General features: G+C 35.9%; 1 protein-coding gene across 3 annotated transcripts; it reads left to right on the forward strand.

Moving 5' to 3' along the window:
- The first annotated feature begins 1,556 nt into the window (after positions 1 to 1,556).
- Positions 1,557 to 18,727, forward strand: LOC115928151. Of its 3 annotated transcripts, none has more exons than XM_030994992.1 (8): positions 1,557 to 1,825; positions 2,509 to 2,634; positions 3,266 to 3,419; positions 9,938 to 13,164; positions 14,363 to 14,425; positions 15,772 to 15,858; positions 17,836 to 17,922; positions 18,268 to 18,727. In XM_030994992.1, exons 2-8 carry the CDS (start codon positions 2,511 to 2,513, stop codon positions 18,528 to 18,530), a joined length of 4,005 nt encoding a protein of 1,334 aa, XP_030850852.1. In that variant the 5' UTR covers positions 1,557 to 1,825; positions 2,509 to 2,510; the 3' UTR covers positions 18,531 to 18,727. The 3 variants fall into 3 exon arrangements, with proteins under 3 accessions (XP_030850852.1, XP_030850854.1, XP_030850853.1); XM_030994994.1 differs by having other exon boundaries at positions 18,271 to 18,727; XM_030994993.1 differs by having other exon boundaries at positions 1,557 to 1,821.
- The last annotated feature ends 942 nt before the right edge of the window (positions 18,728 to 19,669 follow it).

Below are 19,669 nucleotides of genomic sequence, written 5' to 3' on the forward strand. Positions count from 1 at the left end.
AGTGGATTCACTACATGTAGATCTAGGTTATATTTTGACAGTTGGATAACTATTTTATGTCAGTTTTTGCTAAAATTTGGAATTTGACACCACAATGTTATTATTTACTAATAGAAATCTCTGTGAGAATAATTCCATCATTTAACTCTTTATAATCAAGTATAAGTAGACTGCTACTGCAAGATATCCCAAAAATTCATTTACTTAAAAATTGTGAGGATGCAGAACGTGACAAACTGATGTGAACAGACATTTTCCCCAGTAAATCCCTTCCAGCATACAGTATACATACAGGCGCATCGGAAGGGTCCCAGCTTTTTTTTTTTTTTTTTTTGGGGGGGGGGGGGAACACCATCGAGTGTAAGCTCTTGAATTTGTCATTAAGAATAAAAAGAAAGAAAACTAATAATGCTTTATTCGACCACGTTATAAATTGTTTCCCATCATTATCTTTCATTATTGGTATTGGACAAGATTACATGTATTCACTGATGGTAGCATCGGATGGCGTGGGAGGTCAGAGACCAGGCAGGGCAATGTTATGAATGACGTAAGAGCAAATTTTCGTGATGGGGCCCATGCCTTTTGCACGAAAACAACTCTTCAGTCTTAAAACTTGTCCTTTTTGAGAGAAATTCTCAAAACTGACAAACTTTGCATTAACTGTAGTCTCTTTGAGGGAGCCTAACTACTGAATAAGAGAACTTTGATTTGTGAATGCTTAAACATTGCATTTTAGAGCATTAAAATGCATATTTTACATGGTTGTAGTGCAATCTTAATTGGGGGGGGGGGGGGGCAAAAATCGTTGTACTGCAATTGGTCCTTCATGTGTATATATACAGTATCTCATGTCTGATCATCAACATATTTTGCTATTTTGCTATTATTTCACTGTATACATGGCTCTGCTCTGCAGTATAACATCGGCTTGATTAAGCATTACTTTCCTTCTAGACAGCTACGTTCTCAAAACTCTGGCTTACTTGTTACTCCTAGGGTTAAAACAAAGTGGGGGAGCGAACCTTCGCTCATGCTGGACCTTCATTATGGAATACTCTCCCTCAATGGATTAAGAATAGCAGTTCTGCTGAAGTGTTAAAAAACAATCTTAAGAAATATCTGTTTAATTTAGCTTTATAATTGATTACCATAACCTTTCATGTCTGTACCTTTCCTATCGCACTTTTTATAAATGTATCATGTATGTATTTCATCTTTTGCACAAGCTGCGCCTTGAGCATTTGACTATCAAGTGGATTTGGCGCCTTATAAATCATATGTATTATTATTATTATTATTATTATTATTATATTAATCTGAATATTCTTTCATCTTCTTTACCATGATGAGCAGCTACAGTACATATGATTTTTTGGATTGTTGGTCAGTCCATATACACATTTGTAGATTGCTAAGACATCTCAAAAAGAGTAGACCTACTCCAGACTTGAACAATTTACCATATAGCATTCAGAGAGTAGATTGTAGGATGTAATAAAACAAACACTACTTTTGAGAGAGTGTTGGTCCTATTCATTTTGTCAATGACATTTATTTTTTCTTATGAATAATTTCAATAGCATAGTTGACTAATACTAGAAATTTTCATTATTTTGTTCTGTTCTTTGCTTTTCAATCAACAGGATCAACAACTGGATTTGGAACCTGTTGAGGATCAGGAAACTTTTGAAATTCAGGTTGAATCATTAATGCAAGCACTCTTAATTATCATCGTGGGATACAAGGAGGACATACTAGCCTTGAATGACGTTATAACAATGATTGTAGACCTCTTATACCAACAAGAATCCTGAAGGAGTAGGTAAAATTTCTTTGCTTTATAACAGGAACTGATTATTTTTTGATAAACGGGGGGGGGGGGGGGGGGGGATAAAAATGAGATTTAGAGTAGCTCATTATACACGTTGTGTAAGCCTACAATCTAGTTGAGAAATATCAATCTTTCTTCACCTCAGAGGTGATTCTGGGGTGGTTTGGTCAGAAACTGAAACATTGTGAATATTAATGATTTTGTACCTTTATGATCTCCAATTCTTTTGTTGTAGGGGGGGGGGGTTCATAGAAAAGCTTTTCATAAAGACTTAAAGACTTAGAACAGAAGGATAGATTAACCATCAAACTCAGGACATGTATGAATCTCGCAGAGCCAATGAACTAATAAGATTTTAGGAACCTGAGAACTAAGATCAAAGGGTCAAACATGTATTTGAAAAATTGCTTCTGTTTTTGTTTGTAAATTTGCTCTATGGTGGTGGCATTTTTTTAACTGTGCAGTCTTGTTGATATAGACGTTGGACGATGGACATAATGAAGAAAAAAAGGTTTCTTTTTAACGTCCAAGAAAAACGTTTTTGAAATATTTTCACAAAAAAGTCCCCAAAATCTAGATGAAATTTTTTTAGAATGTTTTAAAATGTCCGTGTGTTATAAATGTGGTAGATAAATGAAATACTGTGCTTGACTGTACCTTTTGCTTTTTTTCAGTAATGGCAGGAAGAGTTACAAGATCAAAAGGAAGAAAGTGTACACCAGGAAATTATGAGAAGTACCTGGGGAACAAATATGAAGACCCAGAAGGATTTGAACCAAAGTTTCTCAACTCTGAAGTTGGTATGTATTTATAGATTTTCGGTCAATACTATACTTAGAAATGAAGAACACCATTTTCCTGTGTCATATTCTCTTGATATATTATTAATTATTCTTCATGGATAGATACTTTGCTTTCTATTTTTTCTTCTTCCAAATTTACCATTCTTCAGTTTCTATAGTTCAGGCTACTGCGATGAGGCATCATCAGTGTTGTCTTTCCACCTAGACTCTACATGTACATTTATATTGTACATTAGATCTTGGTTCAAACCAATTCAGACAGAGTAAACCCCAAAAGTATTTGTATTAGTGTTCCCATGACAGTATGTAAATTTGGAGCTGAAAAGGGGAATTGTCTGTATATTAATATTTAGCTAAATGTGGGGATTATTACTACCATGGTGAGAAAGCATTTCCATACATTGCATTTCCTAACTTTGGGAAAATCAAAATCTTGGGTTGAATGAATAGATTTTGATTTAAAGTGTAACATGATGCTACATAAATTAACCTTTAAATTAAATTTAAATTTTAAATTTTTCCCCACAACCTTCTTTTTTTAATTTTAGAATGTAAGAATCTTATAGGTACATTATTACCTCACTTCTGTTTAATTTCTTGCAATATTAAATGTTGCTGCCCTATTCAGGACATGGATTATTTGCTGTTAAAGACTTCCCGAAAGGTGCATTTCTACTGGAGTACAAGGGAGAGACTATAAGTGAGCAAGAAGCTGGGAGGAGGGAATATACAAGTCACCACAGCTACCAATTTTTCTTCCAGCATGAGGGTAAAACAATGTGGTAAGAATAATATCTGTTACAAAATGTTCTTGTCCATGTAACATAGCAAAAACCCTTCTTTCGAAACTACACTCTCACAGTATTTCCGGAATGGCCCTTATGGATGGTCATCAAAGTGCTTGTAAAATTTTTAGAAAACTTCATTGTCTGCTCCGTTCATATGATACCTCAATCAAGAAAAATGAGCCAGGAATAACAAAGTTCTGTTTGTTTAAAGTAGCCCTTTCATTTTCATAATTTTAACAAACGAATTCGTTTTCACTGGGTGCCTGCCGTAGCAAAAAGCAGATTTGACAAAAGACTTAACTCCGTTTCGTTGACAATCAGCCATGCATAAAGACTCTCGTCTACGGCTGATTGTCAACGAAGCGGAGTTAAGTCTTTTGTTAATTTCGTTTATTGATACGGCAGGCAGCCAGTGAAAACGAATTTGTTTAATAAAATTATGGAAATGCAAGCACTACTTTAAACAAACAGAACTTTGTCATTCCTCGCTCATTTTTCCTGATTGAGGTGTCATATGAAAGGGCAGAAACTCAGATACCGCCCGCCAAATGTCTTTTTGGTTTCCTTCCTTCAAATTGCTTTTAATCACTCACACGTGAAATATGCATTATCTGAGTAGCATCACATGAAAGAGGAGACTCTAAGCTTTCCAAATATGTATCATTCATTAATTATAGTTGTGATTAAGTTATGATAGAACATCGATACTTCTCGGTTTCGTTTTTTCTGGGATGCACTGTATATAAAACATACTTGCATTCCAAAATTGTTTACTATTCAGTGTACTTATCGACGGGTTATAATACAATAATTGCATGTAATAGTATAACTATGGAATGTGTTTGTTGATAAAAAACAACACAACACAAAAGTACCCCCCCCCCCAGTTCAAACTAGATTAATTTTGTATAAACAAGCCCTTTTTGGTGTTGTTTACATGTAAGCGCTGTTGATGTTTATCATGGTTGAGTGAGCACGTTTTTAACTGCATGTACTGTATGAAGCATGAAATGCTAAAAATGTACTATTTAAATAATGCTCGAAAAACGACTACCCGGTATTTTCACATGTGATATGCTGACTCGTGTTGGTTGATGCCAATTCTTTCCATAAACTGAATAGATTGTGTAGATTAAAGAAAGCTGAACATTACTTTTTTTCCCCAAAAAATGGTGTCAGCCAACCGTGATAAAATAAGTGTCGGGGATACATGTAGGCGTGACGCGGTCAAACAATGGAAGAAAGCAACTTCGCCAAAGTTTGGTTTGACACAGAAAACCAAAAAAAAAAAAAAAAAAAAAAAAAAATAATTAAACTTTTGAAAAGTGACATTTTTTTTGACAATTCACCAGTATATAATTTTAATTGTTTTTTGCTCAACAAATTTTGTTAAAAATTTTTGTTTGCTTTGGTAAGGGGAGTTTTTTGTTGTGTTTAAAAGATATATATCGATAATGATATGAAATGAAATTCAATTTGGAAAGCAGTATGTCATCCTAGAACTTGGGGCCACATATCAATCATAACTTTGAAATTATTCAAGCAAATCAGGATTGTTCCGATCCGATATCAATTTGACCACACAGACATGTAGTAAGGTCTACAAAAGAAAAGAAAATCAGAATCACTCAACAAATAAAGAGGGATTTGTGATTTGCCTTAAATACCATTGTAATTGTTGACAGTCTGTCGGAACACCAAGTGTGAAATTATTCTCTTAAACAGAGAGCAGAATACTAAAGAAAGTAAGATTATTCCTGATGACAAGCAAAGAAATTACATGTAGCAACAAAATGTATAAATAAATAAATAAATGACCAATAGATGCATGGGAGAGAAAAAGAGCTAGAGATATTTAGACCTAAATTACTTTGTAGAGATACACTGTAATGTTGCATGGATGACCTCCAACTCATGATCATGATCATACTAAAATTAAAGAAAAAAGCAACATGCACAGGATGCAAGTTGTGTGTAAAGCCTAGAGGGAAATGAAGCCAGACTGGAGACCGTCCCCTTTTGCAATAAATATGCTAATCAATACACAAAAGTGGCAAACTCATGTTCAAATAAGCTTAGATTACTAATGCAGCAAGGATGGACTGGGGACCGTCCCCTTTTGCAGTAACTATGCTAGTGAATACACAAAAGCTGCAAACCCATGTTCAAATTGTGTATAAGTTAAAGAGTGCTATTAATGTACCTGAATGGGGACCGTCCCCTTTTGCAGTAACTATGCTGAATACAAAAATGCGTCCAAACTCATGTTCAAATTGTGTATAAGTTAAAGAGTGCAATTAATGTAACCTGACTGGGGACCGTCCCCTTTTGCAGTAACTATGCTAGTGAATACACAAAAGTGGCAAACTCATGTTCAAATAAGCTTATAGGTCACAATGCAGCGAAGATCGACTGGGGACCGTCCCCTTTTGCAGTAACTATGCTAGTGAATACACAAAAGCGGCAAACTCATGTTCAAATTGTGTATAAGTTAAAGAATGCTATTATATGTAACCTGACTGGGGACCGGCCGTCCCCTTTTGCAGTAACTATATGCTAGTGAATACACAAAAGCGGCAAACTCATGTTCAAATAAGCTTCGATCACAATGCAGCAAAGATGGACTGGGGACCGTCCCCTTTTGCAGTAGCTAGTGAATACACAAAAGCGGCCAACTTATGTTCAAATTGTGTATAAGTTAAAGAGTGCAATTAATGTAACCTGACTGGGGACCGTCCCCTTTTGCAGTAACTACTATGCTAGTGAATACACAAAAGCGGCAAACTCATGTTCAAATAAGCTTAGATCACAATGCAGCAAAGATGGACTGGGGACCGTCCCCTTTTGCAGTAGCTAGTAAATACACAAAAGCGGCAACTCATGTTCAAATTGTGTATAAGTTAAAGAGTGCAATTAATGTAACCTGAATGGGGACCGTCCCCTTTTGCAGTAACTATGCTAGTGAATACACAAAAGTGGCAAACTCATGTTCAAATAAGCTTAGGTCGCAGCAAAGATGGACTGGGGACCGTCCCCTTTTGCAGTAACTATGCTAGTGAATACACAAAAGCGGCAAACTCATGTTCAAATTGTGTATAAGTTAAAGAGTGCAATTAATGTAACCTGACTGGGGACCGTCCCCTTTTGCAGTAACTATGCTAGTGAATACACAAAAGCGGCAATCTCATGTTCAAATAAGCTTAGCTCACAATGCAGCAAAGATGGACTGGGGACCGTCCCCTTTTGCAGTAACTATGCTAGTGAATACACAAAAGCGCCAAACTCATGTTCAAATTGTGTAAGCTTGAAGGGCAATAGTGTAGCTTAAAGTGCAATAACCTGACTGGGGATCGACCGTCCCCATTTGCAGTAAAGTAACTATGCTAGTGCATGAATACACAAAAGCGGCAAACTCATGTTAAAATTGTGTATATATAAGCTTAAAGTGCAATAACCAGACTGGGGACCGTCCCCTTTTGTAGTAATATGCTAGTGAATACACAAAAGCAGCATACTCATGTTCAAATAGTATAAGCTTAGAGCACAATGTAACCTGACCATAGGGACCGTCCCCTCAGTGGAGCTGACATGTGTAATATGTACTGGCGTATCATTTAATAAATAAACTATTATTTTTTTAAATTTCAATATTTGCAGTGTACGTAGGATAAGAGGTAAACAATGACCAAAAACGTATATAACTAAAAATACATTTACCTAATACTTCCTACATTTTTGATGGGGGGCCGGGGGGGGGGGGGGGGGCAGCAAGGAAACTAGATTTTGGTGTTATCTAGGTTACATCTTTTTTTGTGTTCCCCACAGCTCTACCTATATGAGTGATGAGACTGAGAGTGATGATACCCCCCTAGCACCTCCACCAACTCCTGTGTCTTCTCATTTTCCACCATCTACATGTGACAATTCATCTTGCCCTTCTTTATCATCTCATCCATCATCAATTTCTCTTCATCAACATTCATTATCACTCGTTTCAGCTCCTAGTCTGTCTCATGCACCCTCTGTTCCATCACCTTTACCACAGCCCTCTCATTCTGCTATCTCTGTCCAGGCATCATACACATGTAGATGTTTTTTATTTGTTCTGTGCAGTTTTAATGTTTTTAATTGTCTTTACTGTCATCATTCTTTTTGTATTATTTTGTCATTTGTACTTGTAAATTTTTTCATTGTGTCCTGTTCTACAAATACCTATCTTCTTTCCCTACATTTCCTGCTGTCTTGTAATGGTAAGCATTTAAATTCAAAAGATATTCTGTTGCCTTATACTTATAGTTTCATAGTTCATTGTAGAATTTGTAGAATTGTACTGACTCTTTGACCCCCTATTGGGTATGAGAGTACAAACGAACATAAACGGAATGTAATAATCTGACAACTGATACTTGTGCTGTCTGACCATGATCGATGTAGCTATTGTCAATATATTGAATAATAGAATACATAGAATTTTGGAAGTTGTTATCCGAGGCATAAAGAAGCACAATAATTTGGCCAGTCTGACACTCTAAATGAGGGTTTTTTTTAATCCTTTTTAAAAAAAAATACAAATGTTGATAACTACATGTATTTAATCTCTTTGGTGTTCATGGCTGTTGTATGATAGAAAGAGCTCTGTATTTATTCTGAGAGATATATTGCTCTAATACTGTAATTCACATGTCACCACAAAAGTTGATACATGCATGCACTAGATTCCCCATTCTTCTGTGCAGTAGACATACATGTAGCTCGTTGCTTTTCTGGTGGCGGCGGTGGCAGTGTCAACATCACAAACTTTACCCAAAGTTAGTTTTGGAATTTTTGATATAATTTTGAAAGTATAAGTCCTTATTCAATTAAACTTACATGTAGACTAAAGAATTTTGAAGTATCCCCAATCATGTGAGTAGAATTTCAGGTCGCAAAGTTAAAGTCAATCAAGGTCATTTCAGGTCAACAAACTTAGACTATGTTGTGGCATCAACATCAAAACTTACCAAAGGTTAAGATTTTGAATTTTTATCAACATTTTGAAAGTATACATTCCTGTTCCATAAAACTTGAACATAAGGGTAATCATGCAAGTATCACCAAACATGTGATTAGTTTTTAGGTGACAAAGTCAAGGTCAAATGTAATTTCAGGTCTGCAAACTTAAACTTTCTTGTTGCATGAATTAACATCAAGATTTTGAATTTTTAGCATAATTTCTAAAGTACCGTGTCAAATTCCATGAAACGAACCCAAGGGTTATCAAGTACCACAATCATATGACACAAATTACAGGTCACAAATTCAAGGTGAAAGGTCATTTTAGGTCAGTAGACTTTAATTGTGTTTTCACTACTTAATATGAGAATTAATAAATCAATTTGTATTATTTGTTCATATTTCATGAAAGTTATCAATCTTGGTAGAAATACATGTAAAAGTAAATAATTATTCTGATGATTTTTATTCAACGCTTAAAGTGCATTGTAACCTGACTGGGGACCATCCCCTTTTGCAGTAATATGCTAGTGAATACACAAAAGCGGCAAACTCATGTTCAAATTGTGTATAAAGCTTAGAGCACAATGTACCTAGACTGGGGACTGTTCCCTTTTGCAGTAACTTTGCTAGTGAATACACAAAAGTGGCAAACTCATGTTCAATTAAGTTGTGTATAAAGCTTAGAGCACAATGTACCTAGACTGGGGATCGTCCCCCTTTGCAGTAATGATGCTAAAGATTACACAAAAGCTGCAAAGAGTATGCTAGACTGGGGATCGTCCCCTAGTTGCAGTAACTATGCTAATGAATACACAAAAGCGGCAAACTTATGTTCAAATTGTGTAGAAAGCTTCAGGCATGACAATTTTTTGCGTATTCACGGGTTTCTACTTTTTCCCGGATTTTGGATTTTCTTTTCCGCTGATAGAAGCAAAAGGCGGAAAAAAATCTGTGGAAATTAGCCATTTCCTTTTTTTTTTTTTGTGTGTGTCTTAGCGACAGAGCGACAGATTGATATTGGTCACTCTGACTAATCGCTATGAAGTGAAACATAAGAAGAATAAGAAGAAACCACGCAAAAAACACTATGGACAAAAATATATAAAAATTACATCAATATATTAGAAACCACACTTACAATACATTATAATTGTACACGATGGAAACACAAGTGGGTAGGAGTGGCGGTGGTAAATGACAAAGAATTATATATACTGATATGTATAATATCTCTAATAATGATCGCTTATGATGTTTAAGTCAAACAATCGCCCCCAATCTTCCAAGTTGACAGTCTATACAGTTCATTGTTCCTGAATTCTACTGGTTTGACCTCAGCAGAGTTGACTACATTATTTTTCAAGAAAATCATGCAAATGAAAATGCTGGAATTTGAATTACAATATACAGATACTTTGATAAGGTTTAAGTGATTTGAGTGTTTTGTGCATTGCATGTACCTCTTGGAATGAATTAAGTGTGTATTTTTTCTTTCTTTTTTCCTATTTTCTTTTCAGCATTGATGCATCTGACACCAACCATTTAGCTCGTCTTGTGAATGATAGTGCTCCATCAAAACGCTCTTGCAATGCAAGGATGAGAAAGATCATTAGCTGTTCTGGAACACTACATTTGTGTTTATTCTCTCTACGTGATATTGAGCAAGGAGAAGAGATTCGATACGACTATGCTGCGAAAGGTCTCTCATGGAGAAAAAAAGAAAAACTATATAACAAGATAGCATTGAGTGTAGATTCCAGGAATGAAGATGATGGGAACTATGAAACTGTACTGGATTCTGAAGACGATGGTGGCTTAAATTCAGGGTTATCAAATTTCAAGAGATTACAGCATATAAATGAAGCCATTATTGAATGCTGTAATGGTAAGAATGACAAAGGGAAGGCATGTATCAAAGAATCTGGATATAAATGCAGAGATGAGAATGAACAGGGTGGTTCAGCAGCATCTAGAGGCAGAAATGAAGATGAACCAGGCATTTTGACACCATTGGAGGATGTTATTCACACTGATCCTGAATTTGCACCAGATTCAGGAGATCGAGATAAACAAGATCCTGATGTTGCACCAGATTCAGGAGATAGAGATAAACAGGATTCTGATGTTGCACCAGATTCAGGAGATAGAGATAAACAAGATCCTGATGTTGCACCAGATTCAGGAGATAGAGATAAACAGGATTCTGATGTTGCACCAGATTCAGGAGATAGAGATAAACAGGATCCTGATGTTGCACCAGATTCAGGAGATAGAGATAAACAGAATCCTGATGTTGCACCAGATTCAGGAGATAGAGATAAACAGAATCCTGATGTTGCACCAGATTCAGGAGATAGAGATAAACAGGATCCTGATGTTGCACCAGATTCAGGAGATAGAGATAAACAGGATCCTGATGTTGCACCAGATTCAGGAGATAGAGATAAACAGGATCCTGATGTTGCACCAGATTCAGGAGATAGAGATAAACAGAATCCTGATGTTGCACCAGATTCAAGAGATAGAGATAAACAGGATCCTGATGTTGCACCAGATTCAGGAGATAGAGATAAACAGGATCCTGATGTTGCACCAGATTCAGGAGATAGAGATAAACAGAATCCTGATGTTGCACCAAATTCAAGATATAGAGATAAACAGACCCCTGACTGTACACTAGATTCAGCAGATGAAGATAAACAGACTCCTGATGTTGCACCAGATCCAGCAGATGATGACAATGATGATGACTTTGCACCAGATTCAGCAGATGATGACAATGATGACTTTGCCCCAGATCCAGTAGATGATGATGATAAAGATTCTGACTTTGCACCAGATTCAGCAGATGAAGATGACAGTGATAGTACTGACTTTGCACCAGATTCAGCAGACGATTGGGACAATGATACTGACTTTGCACCAGATCCAGTAGATGGAGATAAACAGGATCCTGACCTTACACAAGATTCAAGAGATGCAGGGCATTCTGTCACTGTGATAAACACGCAAGATCCATCTACTGTAGATGAGCAGCCAACAGTTATGTGCACAGACAATACAAATGGAAGAAAATACAACAAAGGGACATATTGCCCATTTTGCCAACGGTATGTTATGAAATTTCCAAGACATTTAAGGGAGTTTAAGGCACATAAAAATGAACCCCAAGTTGTTGAATGGTTAGCAACACAAGACAACAAGTTGTTAACAAAGATGCGAAACTATGGCAACTTCCTTCACAATGCAGAGGTGCTAAAAAACAAGGAAGGTGTACTGATACCAGTATACCGACCCAACAAAAAAGATGCTGACTGTGATAAATATGTACCGTGCAATACCTGCTATGGCTTTTTTGCAAAAAGAGACCTGTGGAAGCATAGTTGTGTGTTTGATGAGAAGACAGATGAACCAGTCAGGAAGCGCATGCGAAGAAATCGTGTCAAAGCTGGTAAAATGATGTTACCTTTTGAGGGCTCCGAGGCAGTTCGTGCTATATTTGCTGGATTGAGAGATGATGAGGAAGGTGTTGGAAGCTTCATTAAGAATGACCCTCTCATGAAGAAATTGGCTGACAAGTTTGCTCTCAAGTTGGGACATGATAGTGAGCAGTATAATCACATCCGAAATAAATTGAGAGAGGTTGGAAGAATGGTATTACAATACAGACGAAAAACGAAGAACAGTACTACATCTTTGGCTGATTTAATTGACCCGAGCAAGTTCAGAGATGTGGTGGAGGCTACAAGAACAGTAGCTGGGTTTGACGGGAAGAGGCATTTGTATGTCACTCCAAGTTTAGCACTCAAACTTGGACATACCATGAAGAAGGTCTGTAATATATTGCTAGCAGAAGGTATAATGGCAGGTGATAAGGTCCTTGAGGACAGATGCAATAACTTCTCCAAGCTCCTGGACATGAACTGGCATGAGCAGGTTTCGTCCCATGCCCTACGCACACTTACGCAAAACAAGAGGAACAACCCCCAATTCTTGCCAATAACAACTGACATTCAGACCCTGGCATCATTCCTGAAGAAAGAAATGAAACATGGGAAACAAAATCTACTCAGTGATCCATCGAACATTCAGCAACATTGGAAACATCTGTCTGAAGTTACCCTGACTTTATTGTTGGTATTCAACCGCAAGAGATCAGGGGAGGTTTCTAAGATGAGAGTAGAAGACCTTCATAAATGCAGAAAAGGTTCTGAGGGCCTAACTCTGTTGGAAGGCTTGTCAAAGTGGGAACAAGAACTGTGCAAGATGTTATGGCGCATAGAAATCGTAGGGAAGAAGGGCCGCACTGTTCCTATGTTGCTAACTGAGGTAATGAAGGATAGCTTGGATCTACTCAATCACAACAGAGAGAAAGCTGGGGTTTTGGATGACAACAAATTTGTCTTTGCAATGTTGCATAGCAATGGACACATCAGAGGATGTGATACTCTTCGCAAGCATGCTGATCTTTGTGGAGCAAGTAGACCAGAGTTTCTTAGATCAACAAGACTTCGGAAGCATATAGGAACAGTCTCTCAACTGATGAATCTAGAACGGAATGAGGAAGACATCCTTGCAAAGTTCTTGGGGCATGATATTCATGTTCACAGAGAATACTATCGTCTACCAGACGAGACTTTACAACTGGCCAAGGTTTCAAAGGTTTTGCTGCAGTTAGACAGTGGAGATCTAAGTTGTCTGAGTGGAAAGGGACTTGATGACATCCAGTTGGATAAAGGGGAAGGTATGTTTATATGTATATTGTACCTTCAAGTTGATCTACAACTACTAGATTATTTCACAAAACAGTGGCATCTTTCATATTAAACTTCTTCTCTCAGTAAGCCTTTGAAGCTATAAAAGGACAAATACAATTCTAAGCAATATCTGTGTGGTGGGACAAATCTGTTTTCCTCCTAAGCCATTATACTGTATCCTTTTTTATAAATGTTTTTGCAATATTACTATATCTAGAATGCTACAGATTTGATAAAATACTTGAACAGAATTATTAAACATCTCTGGCAAATTTATATTGCAGCACATACATAAAAAAAAAAAATATATATATATATATACAATGTACACTCAACAACAATAAACACTTTTTAAAGTTCAGTTTTGTCATAGTAGACTTTCATAAAACTCAATATATTGTACGTCAAATTAAAGGAAATTAATGCTCTTTTCACCTTGTAGGTGAACACATAAAGAAACTTTATGCATGGGTGAACACATTTGTTTTTCTCTTCCAAGGTGCAAAAGCAAAAATTTACAGTTTGCCGTTCATATGTATATGCCTTTCCACATAATAATGGGAACAGAAGATGAAACATACTCGATGAAAGACTCATTTATTGCATAATTGAGCCATAGCTCTCTATATCTCTTTCCAGCCCCCCCCCCCAAAAAAAAAAAAGTGAAAGAAAACGAAAGAGAAGAAGCTTCTGTTGATAAAGTCCAAATTCTAATTAACTTTGCATTAGCCACAAGGATAATTACATGCCCCAAAATTGATTTTCTAACTTCTTGGTCAAATGGAATGATTATTCAGTGATGTAGCTTGTGGGATTATAAAATACAGTGCATTACCAGGGAACACCACTGTTATGTTCAAAAGCATACCCCCACAATGCATTGTCCTAATTCCCCCATGCTGTGCCACTTTGATTATTTCTAATTGGTAAATTTTAGATTTAAAGATTGATTTTCTTTTCAAGTGGGAGGAACCATGCAAAATTCCATCATGCTTTTTAAAAAACGTTTTTGTTGTAATTTTTAGTGCAATATGACGATGCATATCAAGTTGATTGACTTCACAAAAAATTGTTGCATTTTTAAAACTTACTTTTTGGAACAGATAACTGAATGTGTGAGGCATCAATATTTATTTCATCCATCTTTTTGTTGGTCTTTTTCATGCATCATCATCACCCTTACAGAGGTAATTTTGGAAGACCCTCTTGAGCCAAATGATGACAATGAGAATATTGCGGATGTCAGTGGTAAGTTCAGTTTGTGTTATGTACACCCAAAACCAATAACAAATGGGGGACAGCTGGCTTTTGCTAACGTTGCACGCAAATTATGGTAAACTTTACCATTAGAAATGAGACAATCATCATCAATTGAAATATTTAAGAAGAAACTTAAGCACCATTTGTTTATGTTGTAGTTATTAATATTGTATAATTATGTAGATATATTACAAGAGCGCCTTGAGCAGTCTTTTATAATGGATATGTGTTCTTTACAAGTTGACATTATTATTATTATTATTTGAGGGATCTGAATGTCTTCAACAGTACAAGAGGATGGAGAGTTAATTTGAAACAGTTCAAGATTCTGAAAAATTTAGATTCCATAAATAACTCAACAAAGAAGCACTGTTAAGCATAACAAAAATTCAGTAGACATTCAAAATGCTGTTGTAAAAATCTAAAGCTTAATTGTTTAAAATCTTTTCTTGAGAAATGGTTGCATTGCAAAGAGGGGGAAACATGTTCATTCCTATTCTGATCTTCACACATATGCTATATTCTTTAGTGCCCTTATATATTATACAAATATTAAATGTTTATGAGTGCTATGGTTCCAAATATTACATGATGGTGCAAGTTGAATAGGATAGTGGATAGTTACGTTTGTGAGGTGTGTACTTAATGTTGATTCGTGTGGCATTAACTCATTATTAGATCACAGTGCATTAATGTCCATATAGGCTGGCTGGACTCATTCCTGCTAGTAGAAAGAATAATTCATTTCTCTGTTGGCCTGTGTACGAAAGGGGGGGGGGGGGTTATGTCTCATTGAGACCTATATTAATAGCAAGCACGAACACAACAACAGATAAAAGGTACTTTTTCATCATTAGGGGCGTAACCCGGGTTTCGCATTTAGGGTATCAAAAACAGCAAAATTAAGAAAAAAGGTTGTCAAATTAAGAGCTGATGAGAAGGACAGATCCGCAAAAAGGGTAGGAAATTGGATTCCCAATAGTTTAGGAACTGTTAAAATAGGTTGCAAAATACCAAAATGAGGACCTTTGATCCCTTTTTAGGGGTGCTTTTCAGAAGAGATTTTACAGATACTATACAGGTTTCTATATATAAAAAAAAATATATATATATATATATATATATATATGAAATTGACTTGAGTACATAGAGAACAATTAAACAAGTAAAACTAAAAAAAATCTTCAAAATCAGATGAATAATGACAAAGTTAGAGCATCTTGAAACTTTTAATTGTAACATGAAACAGTGATATGCATAAAACAATTATTGACAAGATTTTTACTGTATTTTTTAATTTTACTGTCTATTCAACATTTATTCTTATATTTTAGGTTGTTCCCCTACAACATCATCTGAGGAAAAGGTCATCGAGTACACACAGGACCTACAGAAGACAAGACGCAAATTACAGAAGAGAGGTAAAAAGAAGAGGAAATTGATGAATGCTGAAAGAAATGGCAGTATGCTTTTTGAGGTTATGAATGATGAAGGTGGCGTTTGTTGGAAGAAAAAAATATTCAGAAATGTGTAAAAAATCAAATAAATAAACATCAACTTTTGTACTTTGATACGCAACAGTGTACAATCTGGCTGGGGAAGTCCCCTGTTGCTTGTGACGGTACATACAGTATGGATAGGGTGTATACCTTTACACACACTCCTCTTTATCAGACTGGGGACCGTCCCCTGTTGCATGAAGACCTACATAAAATATGTCGTTATCGGATAGCATATCACATCAATCTGTTCAATTACACTGGGGACCGTTCCCTGTTGCATGTACACTTATATGTGAAAAGTATGTTACATGATGGTCATATCTGTTCCATGGACATCCACTTGGGACTGTCCCCTGTTGCACAAATATGAAGAATGTGTTATCCGGCACCTCAATCCCCTCAATCAGACTGGGGACAGTTCCCTTTTGCATGTACAGGTAACTCTGCCTTAGTCAAATCTCTTGGGACCACAGAAATCTGTTTGACTGAGGAGAAATTTGACTTATGAGAGAGGTAAATAACACATGTCTTGTATAATCTGATCTAAAAAATTGCTTTGACTTAGGTGATTATTCGGCTTAGGCAGAGTTTACTGTAAACAAAATTGTGACATCGGATAGCTTAAAAAAAGACATAAATCTGCACAACTAATAATAATAATAATATTTAATTTTTATTATACTATTTACAACTAGACTAGGGACTGTCTCATGTAGTTGCATGTACATGGAATGTGTGTTACCTGATACTTATTTTTGCTCAGTCAGAGTGGGACGGTCCCTTTTCGCATATATACATTGATATTTTTTGATACCTTTGCCCCATCATTAATCTGCTCAATCAGACTGGAGACTGTCCTCTGTTGCATGTACATAAATATTATGTGTCACCTGATACCTTTACACATTGGTCTCCTGAATCAGACTGGGGACCATCCCCTGTAGCATGTATATGAAATGTGTGTCATCTGAAAGTATAAGACGTCAGTCTGCTCAATTAGAATGGGGACCATCCCCTGTTGCATCACAATATTACATTTCAGTAAGAATATTGTATTGGATTATAAGCAGCATGAACAGTAATGAAAAAGAAATAATAATCTCCAGGCACAACATACTGCCTTGCCATTGTCCTGTATGGTAATTGGACCGCTTTGCTTGCCCAGCTTACATACAGTTAAACTTTTTCTGTGTTATGGATTTAGTCTTGTGCCGTAATATCACTATATCACTTGGTCCAAGATAATTGAGTGGAAAGCTTACAAAATAACCTAGATGGGCATGAAAAGGTATGCTTAAATATGAACAGTTTGATTTAACATGGATCAGTTAGTTACAACCTATCAGATCAAATCCACATGTTAAGATAATAGAATATTTTTACAATTACAAAGCAATTTCTTTTGAGAGAACATAACATTACTGGAATCCTCATATTATAGGAAAATTTTGCTGTTCAGAAATTCCCGAACAATTGCAGTAAAACGTATAACCTTTACAATTTGCTGCAAAAAGCAGCAAATTTGCCCTCCAAGTACAATGTTGTACATAGGGAACCCATGGTTGCATAATGAGTTATCAGAGTCCACACTGGTATCATAGTGATTTGAATAAGTACAGCACAATTAAACAAGCAAAACAGTGAAAATTTCATTAAAATCAGATGAAAAGTGACAAAGTTAGAGCATCTTGAAACTTTTAATTGTTACATGAAACAGTGATATGCATAAAACAGGCTGTATTAGTGAGCCAATGTTACATTACGCATATCACTGTTTCACAAAATAATACAAAAATTCAAAATGCAATAACTTTGATAATTTTCACCCAATATTGACAAGATGTTTACTGTATTTTTTAATTTTACTGTTTATTCAACATTTATTCTTATTTTTAGGTTGTTCCCCTACAACATCAGCTGAGGAAAAGGTCATCGAGTACACACAGGACCTACAGAAGACAAGACGCAAATTACAGAAGAGAGGTAAAAAGAAGAGGAAATTGATGAATGCTGAAAGAAATGGCAATACCGATATGCTTTTTGAGATTATGAATGACAGAGGGGTGTTATAAGATCAAAGTGCTTTTTAAATGATAAACCCTATTGAGTATAAAAGGGACAATCAAAAGACCAAAATAATAACTTGTGATTTAAATCTGCTACATACATGTATGTGCCCTGTAAAAAAAATACAATCAATCTTTTATGTTCCAGGCACAGAATGTAATTAGAATTGACTAATTCTAACCTTTTGAAAGATTTGATGGCATTCCTTTGTTAATTTTAAAATGAACTTACCATACCTTTATTTTGTTCATTTTTTTTTAGCAGGCCCCAAGAGAGTGAAAGCAGTACCTGAAAAGTTGAGTACCGGTAAGAGGAATCAGATCAAGCGACCCTGGACTCCTGACGAAAAAGCTGCTGTCCATGAAACCTTTCACCGTGAGATTTTCCAAAACAGACTTCCAGGTAAAGGTGTGATTCAGCAATGTCTTAACAAAAAGGCAGTTCTTCACAAGCGTACTTGGACGCAAGTTAAAGACTTTATTAGAAATTATCTAAAATACAAGGGGAATAAAGGATTTCTGTAAAAGGATTTCTGTAAAAGGATTTCTCCTGTGGTGCATTTGTGACTTGCTTTTAATTTTGAGGTGTTGGGTCATGTACAATTATAGATTCTCCCTGTATCCTCTCTGCACCAATACTGGATGTCCCAGTCTTCTCTACTTTTTTTATTCTTTAATTTCTTTAATGTGAGATATGAGATGATTGCTCTTGCTAAGCAAACCCAACCAGGCCAAAAATAGTATAGTTTGATCAGTCTCCATCAAGTTCATAGATTGGCAGTGGGAACCTAGCTAGCCTAAGGCTGCTAGTGAGGCGGGGACGACCGTATGTCACTAGCATAGTGTTAGTATTGCTAGGAGACCTGTTTTTGTCAAAAGACCTATCTCATACATTTACACATCTTCTGTCGCATTATATTCCACTAGTAGGAAATATCATCTTAATGCTTGAACTATTATATGGGTATTGATAATACAGTATATAAATCTTTTACCATGATCAAAGACATTAATAATCCAAGTGTTGAGAATTATTTCCAACTATAAATATATATGATAAAATTGTTCTGTACTATTTACCATTTTATTATTTAAGAACCATGTAAATGGAGTCAATATAAATTATATTGATTAAGGTTCATTTAAGAATGAAACATTTTGGTTATTTTTGGTTCAGTTTACCTATGCAAAAAGCGATGACATGCTATTAACCTTAGAAGAGAAAGAAATGGATTTTATAACACATGTAATTTTACCTCATTGTCCTGATTACCTCCTGCCATAAATGTTAATCACTGTTATAGATATTTCTTGCTTGCATTATGAGCAATTGTTTTGGAGAAATTATTTGGATGTTCTGGGATATTCCTTACTGTATCACCATAATTAATTTCCATAATCAATTTCCAATCATTCATATATGTATTACTGTACTCTGGTATCTAGCTGTGTTTCATTTGTCACATTATCAAGCTCTATTTGGAGTGGGGATTCCTAGTGTGTTCTACAGTGTATAAGTTTCTTACTCTTAGCTACATTAACATAAACCAGTTTTTTACCATGATGTATTTTGCAGTAAACTAATGTAAAGGGTCTCCTGCACCAGAGGCAAGTGAGCTATGCTCCCCATTTTGCACACCCCCCGTCATCTGTTTTCATGTTTG

The sequence above is a fragment of the Strongylocentrotus purpuratus genome, unplaced genomic scaffold (assembly GCF_000002235.5).
Source record: "Strongylocentrotus purpuratus isolate Spur 01 unplaced genomic scaffold, Spur_5.0 spur5_scaffold_21, whole genome shotgun sequence".
Lineage (NCBI taxonomy): Eukaryota > Metazoa > Echinodermata > Echinoidea > Camarodonta > Strongylocentrotidae > Strongylocentrotus > Strongylocentrotus purpuratus.

Bases quoted from the DNA above. Each gene is read 5' to 3' on its own strand.
- LOC115928151 (XM_030994992.1), top strand. From the start codon at position 2,511: ATGGCAGGAAGAGTTACAAGATCAAAAGGAAGAAAGTGTACACCAGGA. The intron at 13,165-14,362 runs GTATGTTTATAT...TCACCCTTACAG, and splicing joins CCAGTTGGATAAAGGGGAAG to AGGTAATTTTGGAAGACCCT. The intron at 15,859-17,835 runs GTAAAAAGAAGA...TCTTATTTTTAG, and splicing joins ACGCAAATTACAGAAGAGAG to GTTGTTCCCCTACAACATCA.